At 35.5% G+C, this 18,370-nt stretch overlaps 1 protein-coding gene across 3 annotated transcripts in view; it reads left to right on the top strand.

Moving 5' to 3' along the window:
• ATG5 (autophagy related 5) overlaps positions 1-18,370 on the top strand; it is a 131,175-nt gene that overhangs the window by 70,348 nt on the left and 42,457 nt on the right. For all 3 annotated transcript variants that reach the window (XM_040474286.1, XM_040474287.1, XM_040474288.1), the window contains one exon: positions 4,818-4,912. In XM_040474286.1, coding sequence (XP_040330220.1) covers positions 4,818-4,912 — 95 coding nt within the window. The remainder of the gene's footprint in view (positions 1-4,817; positions 4,913-18,370) is intronic.

Raw genomic sequence — 18,370 nt, 5'->3', positions numbered from 1 at the left:
TCTTAACTCTCATAAAGCTCAAGTGGAAGAACAGATACAGCCTTTAAAACTGCCACTTTTTCTTATAGTTTTTCCCACGTGAGGAACAAAGAATATGAAACTTTATTTTTTAAGGTTCTTAGGGAGATACTTAATTTTAAAAATGTTTTTTTTTTTCTTGGACACGTAGGTTGCTCAGTTGGTTAAGCCTGAGTTCGGCTCAGATCATGATCTCATGGTTTGTGGGTTTGAGCCCCGCGTCGGGCTCTGTGCTGACAGCTCAGAGCCTGGAGCCTGTTTCAGATTCTGTGTCTCCCTCTCTTTCTGCCCCTCCCCCATTTGCGGTCTGTTTCTCAAAATTAGTAAACATTAAAAAAATAATAAAATAAAAAATGTTTTTCCTGAACTTTTAAAAATTCCTAAGACCAATGTAGAAGCTTAATTCAGTAAAAAGAAAGAAAAGTTGGTGGCCACCAGGATCTTGAGGAATTCTGTTTTTAATGTCTTTATTTAGAAAATAGATTCACTTTCTGTAAGACAGTCCTTCAGTTATGTGATTCTTAATTTTGTAGCCCTCCTAAATGAGTAAGCTAAGTTTAAAAAACAGAAACTGACTTACCATATTGCTAATAGCTCTGGCAAGAAGGATGTTATCTTCCCTTCTCCCATTCTTCGAATAGGCTAAGTGACTGCTAGTTTTAATTTTCAACTATGCAGTTGTTGGTTTTCTTTTACAATTAGAACTGAGTTAATTTGAAAGTTCTTGAAATTGATGTATACCTATAAGGGCCATTTAAAAAACAAATAAAGACCATTATGCTTCTTTAACTTGTAGGTACTGTTTTCATGACTGATAAATAACTTTTATGACTTAATTATAATAACTAATGGCATAGTTATATTCAAAGTGTTGCTTGGTAACAGGTCAGTATGTTCTTGATTCATTATTATGTAGAAAGTTAGCAATGCATCCTAACTCCAGCTTTATTGTAGTTATTGACTAGGGGTTGGAAGAGATACTGATATTACAAAATTCAGTGTGAATGATGATTGGTTATATACTCAATCTCAGGACTGATTTTCTTTTAATTCCTTCTATTTGTATCTTTCTTGTTAATAACTTTGGCTTATAAAAGATTATTCTTGGTTGGAATATTTTTAGTATTGTTGAGGAAATACCTGTTTTATGTAAGAACATAACAGTTTTATAAGAAGATTAAAAGCTACTATTAATACAGATCTTTCATTATGTCTTTATTCCTTTTAAACATAGTTGTATCAGACTGAGTCCAGTCAGGAGATAGAAACCACACAGAGGGTTAAGCAGGGTAAGTTTCATATGAAGAATTATTAAACTCTGATAAAAGAGTGACTGTAAGATATAAGAAAACTGCATATGATACTCTAGGGCCAAGGGAGGAAAGTCACACTTACATAGAGCCTCTTCCCCAAGGCTGGATTTAGAACTTGTTGGAAAGGGTATAGATCAGTTCACTGGACTAGTAGAGAAGTTCACTCTTTTGCTCAGACTGGAGCTAATCTGCAGTCACTGGGCAGTCAGGACAACCTGGAGCACAGTCCACTAGCAGCAAGTGGACTGGGCATGCAGACAGAGTGGCAGCTCTATGGGAAGCTGCAAGTAGGCCACCCATGTGGGCCTCCAGAGGAAACCAGGGGCTCACGGGGTCTGGAGGTCTTCAGTGTGCCTATGCAAACAGGAACCTCTTTCTCTGGCAGTGACCTTTTAGGACTCTACTGAGAAAGCTTAATGTGGCTGTCAGAGTGGAAATACTTCAGTTGTGTCCATTATGGCAGGACATCCACGAAAGGGTGAGTTTGAAGCAGAGAGTCATTAAGTTGATAATGGGCACAATGATGTTCATTTTTTCCAGTTTCTTTTTTTTGCTATATAGGTATGTAAAAACTTTTTTACTAAATTACCTGTCTGTACTTTTTACTGTTTGTGTTTGCTTTCCTTCCTTTAGCCCTATTGACGTTTTGGGTCAGATAATTCTCGGTTGGGGGGGGCTGTCCTGTGCATTGTGGTGTGTTTGGCAGCATCCCTGGCCTCTACTCAGTAAATGCTAGTATCACACGTAAACAGTTGTGACAACCAGAAATTTCTCCAGCAAAAATCTCTCCTGGTTAAGAACCACTGCTTTGAGGCGCCTGGGTGGCTCAGTTGGTTGAGCGGCCGATTTCGGCTCAGGTCATGATCTCATGGTCCATGAGTTTGAGCCCCGCGTTGGGCTCTGTGCTGACTGCTCAGAGCCTGGAGCCTGTTTCAGATTCTGTGTCTCCCTCTCTCTCTGACCCTCCCCCGTTCATGCTCTGTCTCTGTCTCAAAAATAAATAAACGTTAAAAAAATTTTTTTTAAGAACCACTGCTTTAAAAAACACTGTTAGAAACATTCCAGTTCTGTCTCATAAAGTTTTGCTTGTGATTTTTAGCAAATTCTGTTTCAATAAAAGAAGGCATCTCAAATAATTATAAAATTGTGTTTTTGGAGGAGGTATCAGAAACTAAGTGAACCTCTTTGTTTCATCTATAAATGAATTAGTCAATTTTCAATTGATTGTTTCTACTCGCCTAGCTATTTGGTTGTATACCTGGGATTGGAACCCAAAATATTTTCAATAAAAGGCTATGCGTATAGTATTCTCTTGTTCATTCTTTGACCCAAGAGCATATGTTATGCCTGCACTTTCACAGGTGCTAGAGACTTGATGATGGGGTTGTGCATAAAATTTCAGGTTTGCGTGAAGAATCATTTCATTTAGCTATCACATTCTTGCTGGATACTTGATGATAGAAAGGTGTTTTTAAAAAAGCATTGAAAGAATAATTCATTCATATATGAAAGGACTGTGGTTAAAGGAGCTACTCTTAGCATTAATGCAGTTTTGTGGTTGCAACTGTTGAAATGGTTGTGGGCTTTGAATCAGAAGACTGAGCATCTGGTCTTGTTTCTTCATGAAACTCATAACCTGGGCCTTCGTTGTCATCTGTGAAATTATGCTGGACTAACTGGATTCCAAGTTACCTATCATACCTGTTCTGATATGGTGTGAACTCCCAGGTCGGAGTTGAGGATAAGAGTAGAGAAGGCCTAGAGACTGTCACAGTCCTCTAGGACAGGGATACGAGAAGCATCTAAGCTTTATTCTCTTACGGAAGTATGATGGCCTAAACAGTATTGACAGATTGGCAGTAAATTGGATTGAGATGAGTCTAGTAGTAGAGAATGTGCTTTAATACCAAGATGATCCCAAATTCTTGTACTATTCATGTGCTTTACAGAGATCTGATTCTGAGATAAATTTCTGAGTATAAAAAATAGTTTTAAGGTAGGATTCTGGGTAAGTTGATAGGAGTTACTTAAAAAACAACACATAGAATGGGGAAAAAATATTTGTGTAGATTTTCAGTAAGGGACTTGTATCCAGAATACATTAAAAAAAAAATCTTACAACTCAACAATAAAAAGACAACCCACTTAGGGGACAAAGGATTTGATAGACATTTCTCCAAAATAAATATGTAAATGGCCAGTAAACAAAAGATGCTCAACATAGTCATTAGAGAATACAAGTCAAAACTATACGGGGATACCACTTCAGACCCACCAGTGTGACTCTAATAAAAAAGCCAGGCAATAACAGGTGTAGACATGGATATGGACAAATTGGAACCCTCATATATTGCTGGTGGGAATGTAAAATGCATCGTCTTTGGAAAACAGTTTGTCAGTTTCTGAAAATATTGTTATCATACAGCAGTTAAACAGTTATCATAGAACTCAGCATGTCATAGAACTCAGTTTTCCAAGCAAATTGAAGATCCGCATCCAACACAAAAGCTTGTACTTGAATGTTCATAGCATAGTAGCATTATTCATAGTAACCAAAAAAAGGGAAACAACTCAAATGTCCATGAACTGATGAATGGGTAAACAAAACAAAACAAAAAATAGATCTCCATACAATGAAGTACTATTTGGCCATAAAAATGAATGAACTTTCATTTATGCTATAGCATAACTGAACCTTGGAAACAAGCTAAGAAAAAAAACAGATACAAAAGTCAACATATTAAGAGAGGGAAAGGGGGTAACTATTAATGGGTATGGGTTTTTTTTTGGTAGGATGAAAATGTTCTGAAATTAGATACTGACAGTGGTTGTTCAACTCTGAATATACTAAAAGCCACTGAGTTGTACACTTTAAAATGGTGAATTTTATGGTATGTGAATTATATCTCAGTAAAGTGGTTTTTTTTTTAATTGAGCCTGAAAATTTTAAAAAGGAATTATTTAGTCACTCTGAGATTAAGCTACAGTTGACAGTTATTTCTTAACTACCGGTTCCACATTTCTTTCAAACCCTTTCCTGTATTTTTTGTCTTTTTGCTGTTTAATGTTTATTGTGTTTGGTGTTTTGGCTTTGTTTCTTTAAATAAGTTCTGGTTAAAATTTAGATCACTTGAAGTTGTCCTTTAACAGTTTAGACAGTAGGAATAGGACCAAGGGAATCTAGACATTCATCCCTATGTGATGTTATTTTGCCTTGATAACACAAGTAGTCATAACCTGTTCAGGGTTTCTTTTATGAGATAAAATGTCTATGCAAAAATCTAGGAGGAGGAAGCAATAATGTAGACAAAATTAATTTTATATTTTGCCTTATGTTTAGTTATGGAAAGATAAGTTTAAGAAAAAATAATATGTAAATGAAACTTTTTCAGAAACGTCTAAGGGTTTTTAATAACTTTCATTTCTTTATGTGAGGCTTTAAAGTTATAATGTTCATTTTTAATAATAAATAATTTATCATTACAGACAGATTTGATCAATTTTGGGCCATCAACCGGAAACTCATGGAATATCCTGCAGAAGAAAATGGATTTCGTTATATCCCTTTTAGAATATATCAGGTAGGAAGTAGTGTTTTTAATGATACCAGCTTGTGAATGCCTCAGACACCTTATTCTTGAAGTGGTGTAATCCAAAACTCTTTAAATTGGCACAGTAACTGAAGAGTATTGATTAGTCGATCTTCCCAGATCTTTATCTTTTGGTGACAATCACAGCAGAAACCATGCTGAAATATTTGGTTCATATACAGTTGATCCTCATTATTTGCAATATTTGCTTGCTTTCTAAAATTTATCTGTGACCAGAGTCAGTACTCAACAGTGCGCTCATGGACATGTGTGGAACTTCAAAAAATTTGGTTTGCCCAGCATGCACATTTTCAGCAATGTCATACCTTCTTATTTCTTTTCTTTTCCCAGTTTATGTTTTTCATGCTTTTGTGCTTTTTTTGGTGATTTGTTTAAAACTGCTCCCAAGAGCAGTGCTAAAGTGTCATCTTTTTTTTTTTTTTTAATTTTTTTTTTTTTCAACGTTTATTTATTTTTGGGACAGAGAGAGACAGAGCATGAATGGGGGAGGGGCAGAGAGAGAGGGAGACACAGAATCGGAAACAGGCTCCAGGCTCTGAGCCATCAGTCCAGAGCCTGACGCGGGGCTTGAACTCCCGGACTTTGAGATCGTGACCTGGCTGAAGTTGGACGCTTAACCGACTGCGCCACCCAGGTGCCCCTAAAGTGTCATCTTTAAACAGAAACACACATAAAACAAGCTTATGTGTTGATCAGTTGAAGAACGTGTTGTGACCAGAGGCTCACAGTATCCCAACCCTGTATTTCCCCCAGGGACAATGGTTCAAATATTTGCTGATTTAGCGTTTGCAGTGATTTTATAAAATGTAGCTACCACAAATAAAGAGAATCGACCTATTTGTTTTAACAGTGAGGCTTTATTTAGTGTTGTACAACAAAATAGATAGTAGGCTTTCCTTATAGCACAATTTCTTAGGTAAAGAAACTCCTTTTCTGTAGAGTACTTTAGAGCTTGTAAGTGCTTTACGTATAGCAAATACTTTGTGAATATTTGTTGAGTGAATGGTATTCCAGAAAGTGAGTTACCTACTATCACAAAGAAGTCGTTGGGAATAGGAATTGGAACATAATATCATAGACATAGACTCTAATCTAGCAAGATTTCCATTCAAACTCAGATTATGTCATAACTTCCCCTTGGTAGCCATTTTCAGTATCCCACAGTCTTTACCCGTAGTTACTTCTGTAGTATTTTTTAAATATTTAAAGAGCCATCAATCACATAACTGTATTGAAGAGGAAAACAAATTATCTAATTGAAAGCAAGTAAAAGCCCACTACACTCAAAGAATGAAATAATTTAAATAAGGTTTCTTTTCATTGATTTCATTAACATAATGGCAAATAGGCTATTTTTAGATCATGGATTCGTAATATGTACAATAGAAATAAAATGGGAAAAATTCCTGTTGGAATAAGACCAGATGATCTACTTAGCCACACATCTCTGCTTTCTTTTTTTAAATTCCACAAGTCTTTGTCAAGCACAGATATTATACAGTGGGTTTGGAAATACCATAGTTTATTTATTTATGCATAATCCAGAATTGTGAAGAATCCGAAGCATTTTATACAAATATATAATCAAAACAAAAAAGAATTTGAAGTCAGAGCCATGCATCATAAAAAAAAAAAAAAATCTGAGGGAATGTACAAGAATTTATAATCACAAAGTAGAAAAGAATTTAAAATCAAAATCACTGAAAATAAAAAATAGAAACTCAGCGTGAGATTATATAAGCTTTGACTGAGTGAGATACTCAAGTTTATTAAAATTGACCTGCAGATTTGACCCTGAGTGTCCTTGTATCCAAAACAAGGGAAAAGAAATGTGATAACATTTTTTTCCCCATCATACATAAAATGAAAACTTACTAGGTCATTAGGGAAAGCTAAACTTTCTTGGGCATTATATAGGGAAGAAATTTCTCATGTGGCTTCATTTATAAGGAGTAGGGCAATGTTTTTTTATAACTTCCCCACAGTAAAAATATAGTAGTTTTCATAAAGCTGCTTCCTAAAGTGTTATTCAGCAGTAGCTAAAGACAATGAATTATAAGTCACAGATCATCCACAGTATAATAAAGACTTGGATAAAGTAATGGGAAGGCTAGGACTGAAAAGATTTTTAGGTTATTTTGTTGAAGAATGTTCTTATCAAATAAGAAGGAAAGTAAGTGTGGAGCAAAGCATTTGGGGATTGGTATTCACAGTAAAGGTTAACCTGGCAGAGGAGAGGTTTACAGAGAACTGCAAAGGGAAAGAATGAGAAAAATTATTGCTGCTCACATGGGAAAGCCTCAGTCTTTTCTGTGTTGCAAGGAATAAAGTCACCTGCTGAAAAGAGGGCTGGTAGCAGTTTTGGACACTGTTCTGTTTGACAGTGGGCAAGTAGAAGAGTTCCTATAGTTGCATAAAATGATGTGAGAAAGAAAGATGGCAGGAAGCCTAGCTATGTTGAGAGAAGAAATGTCTCACGTTAGATGACTCTGTACTGACCACCTAGGCATTCTATAAGAGAAACTTCTGCAGAGCTAGATTTAGGAGTGATATGCTTTAGCTCTTCCATAAAGAAAAGCCAAAGTGGAGCCAGATTTTATGGACTCTAAGTATAATACTTTTAGTGAGTAGGATTCATGTAGTCCATAATCTCATAGAGGGAGTCTGCTTTACTTCTTCATGGATATTGGTGGTTAAAGTACATTTTAAAAACAATAACAGAATAATCCTTAAGTTTTCTGAGTGGATTTCAAAAATTTAAAAAGTTTAAGTAAGCCCTACACCCAGTGTGGGGTTTGAACTCACGACCTTGAGATCAGGAGTCATATGCTCTGCTGACTGAGACAGCCAGGCCCCCCTCAAAAGTGGTTTTTAAGCAGCAGCCCACTTTAGGGCCAAGCTTGGGAGGGGACAAATGGGACTGGGTCAGGTGGCTTGACTCCTTTCCTCCTGGGACTTGACAGTCTGAAACTTGCCTTTCTATCTATGCCAAGACAGATTCAGGTGCTTTGCCCAAGTTAGATAGTTCTTGATCTAGCTAGCATTCTGGATACACTACTACCCTCAAAATGTTAGTGTTATCTTTGAAGGCAAGATTGGATTAAAAAAATCTGTGTAGTAGGATTTAGCACAGTCTTTCATATACTGTGAGTGCTTTATAATTACTTAATTTAAGGTGTTAAATTAATAGGGTGTTAAAAAGCACCAAAGATCATATAATTTTAAAGCTGAAAAATAGACTTTTTAAAAAGTTAAATAATCCCAAACTGAAATCGCTAGCTGTTTTCTTTGGATTTAAATGTATAAAGTGGAAAAGAGGTAGAAGCTTTGGAAGGGTTAAAACAGGTGTGTACGATAGATCAAGATCACAGTTTTGCTTTATTCACTTAGTAGAGAATTATTTTGGCCTCTTTCTGCTTCGGTTTCATAGTCTGACAAGTTGACTTACATGTAAGCCTCACTGAGCTCAGAAGGTTCGAAAAGGTTTGAGACATAAAGGCTAAACTAAGTACTTTTTAAAAAATAAAGTTGTATTTCCATAAAGAGCACTGAACTCCAGGATTCTGGGAGGTCTGACACTGACCTTGGTGGGCCTTTGTTTCCTCATACATAAAATGAAAGGGGCATGACTGAATGAATTTATATATCTGGTTAAAGTTTTTCTCCAAAGAAGCCATGTTACAGGTTTATATAATTCTGTCAGTGACACTCTTATTTTTTAAAACATTTTCAACTCCTCACTTCAGAGCAAATTTATCATTTTTACAGCAAACATAGTCCTTTCCTTTATGGGATTGCTTTGACTGAAGTCCTTTATGGTACTGTATGACTTTTAATCACTTCTAAAAATGAAATTTATACTCTCTAAGTGGTTTATCTTTTTCATGAAGGCAGGGCAGTTGTTTTGTTCATGCTGTGTGTCCAGGGTCTTAGAAAAGTGCCTGCCATGTAGTAGGCATTTGTGAATATTTGTTCATTCATTAAATCATTCCATCTGTCGTTAGTAGTTGATTTCGGGCTATTCTGCTGTACCACGAGCTCCATAGTACATACCATAATGCATTCCCAGACCCTAGCAAATTATCTTACTTGTGGCATTTAGTTAAATAAAATATACCACAAACTCTAAAGGCATTCTCAAAAGAGGAGTTTCAAAACTATTTTGAGATTTATACCTTTTAGCAGTTACTTGGATAGGTAGGTTCTGGCTTGTATACTTTACTGTAGTTTCTATGCTCTGAATACTTGACGCTCTGATAGGGAAAGTATGTTATATAATCATCATTTATTGTGGGGTTATTACTGTTAGAATAATGGTGCAGATGTACAGAGCAGGAGGTGTGCCTTTCCGTGTGTATGTTATGTTATGGGAAAAATTGTCAGATGTATTCATACCTTTTGTTGTGGTGTCACAACACAGTAGGATTTAGAGAAGGATTTAGAGAGAATGCGAGGGGGAGGGAAGAGAAAGAGAGAATGTGTGTGTGAAAGAGAAAATGGTTTTACAAAGTTCTATAATTAGATTGAAAGTGGGAAGCTAGAGAATTCTTGAAATCTGCTTGACGAAATGTGGCTGCCAGGTGGGGACTTTGTTAGGAAAGAGCTTGCTGCCTGATCTTTCCTGTGCCAACAAGTTGGCAGTTTCTCCTCAGATAGGAGGAGCTGACTTTCCTGTTGGTCTTACCCCTTTCCAGCTGGGTTCTTATTTGAATTTGAGTAAAATTTTAGGAGTAAGGTATATAAGTGAATATAAAAATTTAGGAGTCTTAGTTTTGCCATTCCTCACTTTTCCCATTTCTTTATATGTTTGAATCCTTATTCATGCCTTGACCAAAGGAAGATGGGTTCTGCTTCCTGTTTTCCTAATTGAACAGTCTCAAGGGGAATACAGGTATCTGTTGCGGACTCCTTTACAGCTGATATTAGTTCATATGGGTAGGATATTCCATTAAGTGTAGCTTTTACTTACGCAGTGTTTTGATTAGTCTGAACCTTTCATTTCTTTCATAGTAGATATAAATCTCTGTACTGAGAACTTAAATTAGTAATAAGTTTAAGCAGTACCTGAAACTCTAGGTTTATTAAGATAAATGAAAGACATCATTTTTACTAAAATATTTTTCTCTGCAGAAAATAATAAAATTCCTCTGTAGCAAGGGGTGTGAAAAGGAAGGGGCACTGAGCATGCTTAAATCATACTCACTTCATCTTTTGAAGCCTCAGAACCACCATATGATGTAGGTATCATCATCTGATTTTACATGAGGAAGCTGAAGCCCAGGGGTTTTCAGTCGCTTGCTCAGGGGTACACAAATGAAACACGGAAGAGCCAAAATCAGACCTAGGTGAGACTTAAAAAGTATAATTTTACGTATAAAATGAGGTTTACAGAATTTTCAGGATAGAATTATCACATAAAGTCCACCTCAACTAAATAAATTGATAGAAACCTAGAAGTCTTCTAACTGGTGATACTCTGTAAAGGCTGGCTTTTGTCCAGACTTTGTTGGGAAAACTCCGTTGTTTTTTTATCTGTAGTTTGATTGTCATGGGGTCAAAATGACTACAATCTAGCGACAGACTTTTAGCGGTACAAGTAAAATAGGTACAAAAGTAGTCTAGAGAGCCATTATAGACCAACATGTGTCATTTCTGTCATTTACATAACAGTTTAGTTTGGTGTGTGAGTTTCAGGTCTGTGTTCCTGAAATCCAGGTGCTTTGTATTAGCTGGTATTCTAGAGATGAGGTTGAAGGCAGAAAGTGTTTCAGAAATGTAACCTAAATGTCATTTAGAATAGCACACGTAAACAGACGGTGATTAATGGGGATATCTGTTAAAAAGACTTGTAAAGTGACGGGGAAGTCCTTAGGCGTTGGTATTTAGGTTGAGTGAAATTAGACATGTTTTGTTGTGTTTTTCAAGAAGCAATGGATTCATAAATGTTATCCTGCCAAAATACTTTGCATAAGAAAAGTTTATTTTATTCAGTTATTCGTTCATTCATTCAAGTTCATGGACTCACAGATATTTGCATGCCATGCCCTGTGCTACGCATGGGGGATACAAATGTTGGTTTATATCCTGCATCACCCTTTACAGAGCTTGTAGTTTAAAGGTGGAAGGTAATCAAGTAAGTATACAAACAAATGTAAAATCACCACTATCATTGGGGCTGGGAAGCAGAGGTAGGTATACAACAAAAGCCTCAATCCTCTAGGGAGAGTTTGATCTAGTTTGGGAGGGCAGAGAAGGCTTTGTTGGTGCAGTGTTGTAGCTCTTGGAGAATCAACAGGTGGGTGGAATTAAGGAAGGCAGAGTGATGATAAGAGCTTTGTAGGCAGAGAGGACCTTTTAGATGTTGAACACAGAGTTGGGAGAAAATAAGGCTGCAAATGTAAGGGTTAGACTATATTATGGAATTTTCTTTTTATTTTCTGAAGAATTTTAGTAATATCCATATTATCTGAATATCCAAATTTATTCAATAAAGCTTACCCAATCACCTACTTTGTTCTTTATAGAAGTTATAAATAAACTTATTTATAGAAGTTATAAATAAATTCAGAGAATCCTCTTAGGAGCAACGTAACTGTTATTTTTAGTTTTAAACAAAAACATGAAGCTGATAAACGATGCTTATTTTCTAATGAGGTTAATTAATGATTCTTAGTTGTTTTTTGGCAGTTGTTCATCAGTTAAATGCTGTCAGAGTTTAACTTGGCAATTCCTGGACTGAAGAAGGAGTCAAAATTTTAGATTCTGTTTGCTTTCAGAAATGCTGATTTATGAATTTTGAAAAGTCAGAACAGCAGAAATGTGTGGCAAATTATGGTGGTGTTTATTCAGATTCCTTCTCTGGGGTTATGGCAGTTTGAGTGAGAAATTGCAATTCTGTTCTTTTGTTGTTTCCCATTTTAGTTGATACCTTGCAATAACATGCAGCAGAAAAGGCCAGAGAAAAAGAACAGGGACTTACTATGTGGTAAAGTGAATAGGAATTTTGTTTTTCATTTCACAAAGAAACACTGAGTAATTTGTAATACATTTTGAACTGTATAAAGATATTTAATATCTTTAACAGGATAGAATGTATTCTCTGTTCTGCAGTTGAACATATGTTACTTAGTGTTTTTTTTGAGAGTTATTTTCAGTACCTTTCCTTAAAAAAAAAAAAAACCTTTTGATTGTAGCAAAATACATGCAAAATTTACTGTCTTAACTATTTTTAAGTATATACTTCAGTAGTGTTAAATAGGTCTCTAAAACAATTTCATGTTGCAAAACTGAAACTCCATACCCATTAAACACCAACTATGAATTTGATTACTCTAGGTACCTCATATAAGTGAAGTCATAAAGTATTTTGTATGTGTGTGACTTGCTTATATTACTTAGCATATTGTCCTCAATGTTCGTCCATGCTGTAGCCTGCATGTATGCACCATGTTTTATGTATCCATTCATGGACACTAGAGTTGCCTCCACCTTTTGGCTGTTGTGAATAATATTGCTATGAATACGGGTATGTTAGGGTTTTCCAGAGAAACAGAACCAACTGGATGGGGGGAGAGAGAGAAATTTATTTTAAAGAATTGCTTCACATGACTGGCGAGGTTGGTGAACCCAAAATTTGATGGAATAGGGTGGCAAGCTCGAGACTTAGGGAAGAGTACAGTTTGAGTCCAGCGGCCGTCTTCTGGCAGAATCCCTTCTTGCTCAAAGGAGGTCAGTCTTTGTTTTATTAAGGCCTTCAACTGATTGGGTGACACTGACCCACATTTTGGGGGATACTCTGTTTTACTCAGAGTCCACCAATTTAAATGTTAATCTCATCTAAAAAACACCTCCACAGAAATATCCGGAATAATATTTGACCAAATATCTGGGCATCACAGCCCAACCAAGTTGACACAGAAAATTTACCATCACAGTAGGTGTACGGATATCTTTTTGAGACTCTACTTTCTTTTCTTTTGGGTATATACCCAGAAGTAGAATTGCTGAATCATATTGTTAATTCTATTTTTAAATTTTTAAGGAGCTGCCATACTGTTTTCCGTAGTAGCTGCACCATTTTACATTCTTACCAGTAGTGCACAAAGGTTCCAATTTCTCTACATCTTCACCAGCACTTACTACTTTGTTTTTTGGTTTTTGTTTGTGTTTGATATTATGTTTAGATGAAATATAGCCAGAATATATGTGTGTGTGTACACACACACACACGTATGTATACATATATACATACATATATGTATGTATACATATATGTACACACATATATGTGTGTATGTGTGTACATATATATGTATGTATGTATACACCTGCAGGTTATACATTGTTTTCTGACCTAGCTTTTCTTATAAGATAGATTTAGAGAAGTACAGCTTTCCTACCACCCCACTTCTAGCTGCTGACTTATTGATAAGATCATTTATTAAATAATGTTTGGTAAACTTCTTTCTTGAAGAGCCAGATAGTAAATATTTTTGGCTTTGCAGGCCAGATGGTCTCTGTTGCACCTGTCTAACTCTGTAGCTAGAAAGTAGCCACAATTTACAGATGATGGACATGACTGTGTTCCAGTAAAACTTTATTTACAGAAACAGGTGAAGGGCACAATTTGACTTACAGGCAATAGTGATATAAATTATCCTTTTCTACTGGATAAAAATGCCACCTCTGCTTTATATTAAAGTATTTTGACTACTGGGATCTATTTTTGGGTTCCCTATTTTGTTCCATTGGTATATTTGTCTATTCTTAAGCTGGTATTATTTTTATTTGATTTTATTTAGTCTTCTGATAACTACTGGGGAAATTCATCCCTTACCTTTTTTTTTTTTTTAAATACTTTCCATGTTTATTCTCTGTCATTACCTCTTTTTTTTTTTTTAAGTCTATTTATTTTGAGACAGAGATAGCACAAGTTGGGGAAGGGCAGAGAGAGAGGGAGAGAAAAAGAATCCCAAGCAGGCCCTGTGCTGCCAGCCTGCATCCATTAAAGCCGTGAGATCCACCCACAAAGCCATGAGATCATGACCTGAGCTGAAACCAAGAGTCGGATGCTTAACCCACTGAGCCACCTAGGCGCCCTGTCATTAACTTGTTTACATGACTTTTATCATAATTTTATCAACTTCCCATAGCATCTTGTATGGTTGGAAGTGGAAATACATTAAATTTGTATTTTTAATTTTGGCAGGATTCACCTCTTCATGTTATTAAGTCTTCCCAGATAGGAACATAATACATCTCTCTTATTATTCAGATTTTATGTTCTCTGTAGATTTTAAAATTTTCTTCAAATAAGCCCTCCCCGTACCTTTCTTTTTCTTTTATTTTAGGTGTTTTATAGGTGTTATTTTTATTCCATTTCCATTTCTACATATTTTTACAGGTGTTTCGTAGGTATTGTTTTTCTTTATTTCATTTCCATTTCTACGTATTTTTTACACTGGCTAAAAAAAAGCAAAAACAAAAACACCTTCCCACCAATTTTTTTATTGACCATTTCTTTTTCTTGCTTTATTGCATTGCTGTTATTACATTGCCAAGATACTATTGAACAGTAATGATCCTAGCAGACATTTCTGTTTGGTTTCTGGTATTCATTGATATGGTTTTAATATTTCATCATTTAGAATGGTACATAGCCTTTATCAAATTAAACTAATTTCCTTCTAGATTTTAAAATTAGAAATGGATGCTAAATTATTGACTAATTAAGTTACTGCTTTTTCCCCTTTTTGTCCTTTTTAATTTGGTACTTCTGTTAATGTTGACCTTCTCTTTCCTGAAGATCATAATCATATTATTATAAGATCCTACCCATTTTCCTCACTGTGACACTCTCACTGCTTTTCCTTTCCATAAGATGAAACCTTTAGAATTTCTCTTCCCTGTATTCCTCCAGTCTTCTACTATACAGAGACCTTTATACCACTTTAACTTCTGGGTTTCTTAATGCCTGGTTTTTGCCAGAATAGTTTAGTATCTTCACTTTTACGCTGATACTAGATTTTCCGTTGCAGGTTCTGCCTGCCTTTTCAAGGATACTGTTTAACATTTATATTTCATATCCCAGATATTCTGTCAATATTCAAGGTATCAGTTTCTGATAGAGCTTTTGGTAGAAATCTCTGCCTGGCCATCTCTTTCTTTTCCTGCCTCAAGAGTAAAAAGGATCCAACCTTTTAATCAGCTTTTCCTTAGCTTTTGGAGTCTTTATGCTTACTGCTCCATAGTCTCTTGTCCACCCAGAGAGAACACTGCAGAGGTTTATGGTTCCCTCCATGTAGTCCCTGCCTGGCTACTCACCCCAGCAGCTGCTTTAGCCCAGGAGAGCTGTGGTATTGGGTGGGAGTCAGAGTTGGGAGTAGAGGCGAAAAGGGGAAGTACACTAAGCTTCCTCACTCTCAGAATACCCTTCATGTATGGTTGCTAATATGTTATTTTTCATATAAAGAATTATATAACAGTATTCCTTGGGGCAAGTGTCTAATACTTAATTCATATCCTAGCTGTGGCAGTAGCATGCTAAGATATATGTTGAAGTATCTGTGCTTAAAAAATAGGATCTGTATGTTGTAGGTAAAGAAAGACAAAGTACAGAATGGATGCTCAGTTCTTAAAAATAACTTTTGGGAGCACCTGAGTGGCTCAGTCTGTTGACTCTTGATTTTGGCTCAGGTCATGATCTCCCAGGGTTATGTGATCAAGCCCAGCATTGGGCTCCATGCTCACAGCATGGAGCCTACATGGTATTCTCTTTCTCTTTCCCTCTCTCTCTCTCTCTCTCTCTCTCTCTCTCTCTCTCTCTCTGTGTGTGTGTGTGTGTGTGTGTGTGTGTGTGTGTCTTCCCCTCTCTCTCTTGCCCCTCCCCTGCTTGTGATCACTCCCTCACTCTCAAAATAAACATTAAAATAACTTCTGATCCAAGTGAAGATAACAGTTATAAAATAATAAATAACTTGGAAGTTGAAGACCTATCATTCATTTTCACAGCCATCACCACTGTCTGTTTTCAGAATATTTTCATCACCTCAAAAAGAAACCCTATACCCATTAGCAATGCTATTATGGACATATAAATAGGATCACTTAATGTGTCCTTTTTTCACAGGCTTAATACTTTCAGGGTCCAACCATCTTATAGTATGTCCTTATCCTTTTTTATGACTGAATAACATTTCACTGTAGTGGTATACCATATTTTGTTTATCCATTCAATCAGGTGATGAACATTTGGGTAGTTCCTACTTTTGGACTATTATGAATAATGTTCCCATGATCATTTGTGCATAGGTTTTTGGGTGGACATATTTGCAGGTGTTTAACCCTTTGAGGAATTGCCAAACTGTTTTCCAAATTGGCTGTACCATTTTACATTTCTGTCAACGTTGTGTGGGTTATCAATTTCTTCATGTCACTGCACCTCTTGTGACTGTTCATCTCTTTGATCACAGTCATCCCAAGTAGATATGAAGGGCTATTTCCTTACAATTTTTATTTGCGTTTCCCTAACGAGTAGTGTCTTATTGAGCATCTTTTCTTGTGCTTACTGGCCGTTTGTATATCTTCTTAGGAGAAATGTTTCTTTAAATCTTTGCCTCATTTTTAAATTAGATTGTCTTTTCATTGTTGATTTATAAGAGTTCTTTTTATATTCTCGATACTAGACCTTAACTAGATGCATGCTTTATAGATTTTTTCTTTTATTCTGTGGATGTCTTTTTACTTTCTTGGCAGTATCCCTGAAACACAGAAAGTTTTTGTTTTGATGAAGTCCAGTTCATTTTTTCTTCGATTACTTATGCTTTTATGTTGTCGTATCTAAGAAACCATTGCCTAAATATAGGGTGATGAAGATTTCTTTCTGTTTTCTTCTAAACTGTTACAGTTTTTGGTTCCTTCAGCTAGGTCTTTGATCCATTTTGAATTAATTTGGGTGCGTAGTACAGGGTGGGAGGCTTACCTGCATTCTTTTGTACGTGGATGTTCCAGGTCTTCAGTGTGATTTGTTGAAAAGAATTATCTTCCTCTCACTGGATTGTCTTGGCACTCTTGTTGGAAATGAATTGTCCACAAATGTATGGTTTTTATATCTAGATTCTGTTCTGTTGCACTGGTTACATGTCCAGCCTCTACCACTACCACACTGTCTTGAACTCTGTAGTTTTGTAGTAAGTTTTGAAATTGAGAAATAGGAGTCCTCTATCTTTGTTCATTTTTTCAAGATTATTTTGGCTATCCTGGATCTTTTACATTTCCATATGAATTCTAGGATCAGCTCATCATTTTCTGCAAAAAAAAAAAAGGCATCTAGGATTTTGATAGGAATTGTATTGAATATGTAGATCAAATTGTGTAGTATTGCTATCTTAACAAACAATCTTAAGTCTTTCAGTCCTTAAACACAGGATCTCCTTCCATTTATTTAGGTCTTCAGCTTGTCTCAACAAGCTGTTTGTAGTTGACGGTATACAAGTCTCCTATTTTTTTGTTAAATTTGTTTATTCCTGTGTATTTTTTTGATTCAGGTGTTTTTTATCATTTTTAGATTATTCATTGTTAATATATATAAAGAATATTGATTTTTGTTTATTGACTTTATTTTCTGCAACCTCATTGAACTTGTTTATTACCTGTATTAGTTTTTTTCTGGTTCCTTAGAATTTTCTTCATAGAAAATCATGTCAGTACAAAAAAAAGATAGTTTTACTTCTTCCTTTCCTATTTGAATGCTTTTATTTATTTTTCTTGCCTAATTTCCCTGGCTAGAAATCCCAATACAGTGTCAAAATAGAAATGACAAAAATGAAGGATTGGTGTTAAATCTTTAAATAATTGGTGAAATTCTCCTGTGAAGCCATATGGTCCTGGGTGTTCTTTGTGGGAATATTTTAAAATTACTAATTCCTTCTCTTATTTGTTATAGATCTGTTCTATAGATTTTTTTTTTTTTTTTACAGATTTTGCCAGTGTTCTTACTACTTTTATGGAGAAAACAGTATTTGAAGTTCTTATTCCACCATTATTGAGGACATCACCATTTCATAATGATTCTTAACCTTCAAATTTAGATAGGTGGATTTTGTAGAAATTTGAAGAAAGCAAAGGCTGAAGAGTTTTCTGAGGTGTTTTTGTTTTTTTTTTAAGGAGATCTGTTCTTTGTAATTATTTCTAAATACAAAGATTTTAACCCAGTGTATGGTTTGAGAGCATGAATATTGCTATAAATTATTATGGAAGATTACTTTTTGTAAAGTTGTACATTCTTGATTTTTTTGGAAATTTTTTCCCACATAGTTCTCTGATACATAACTTTGAAAAATTTGAAAAAATCAAATCTGTAGCATTCATTGATATAGCAAATGGTTAAGATGGAAAAGTTTTCATTTAGGCAACTTTACTAAGTTTGTA

This window comes from Herpailurus yagouaroundi, unplaced genomic scaffold, assembly GCF_014898765.1.
Source record: "Herpailurus yagouaroundi ecotype Mexico unplaced genomic scaffold, PumYag 139, whole genome shotgun sequence".
Taxonomy (NCBI): domain Eukaryota; kingdom Metazoa; phylum Chordata; class Mammalia; order Carnivora; family Felidae; genus Herpailurus; species Herpailurus yagouaroundi.
This window is presented reverse-complemented; position numbering and strand designations above follow the sequence as displayed.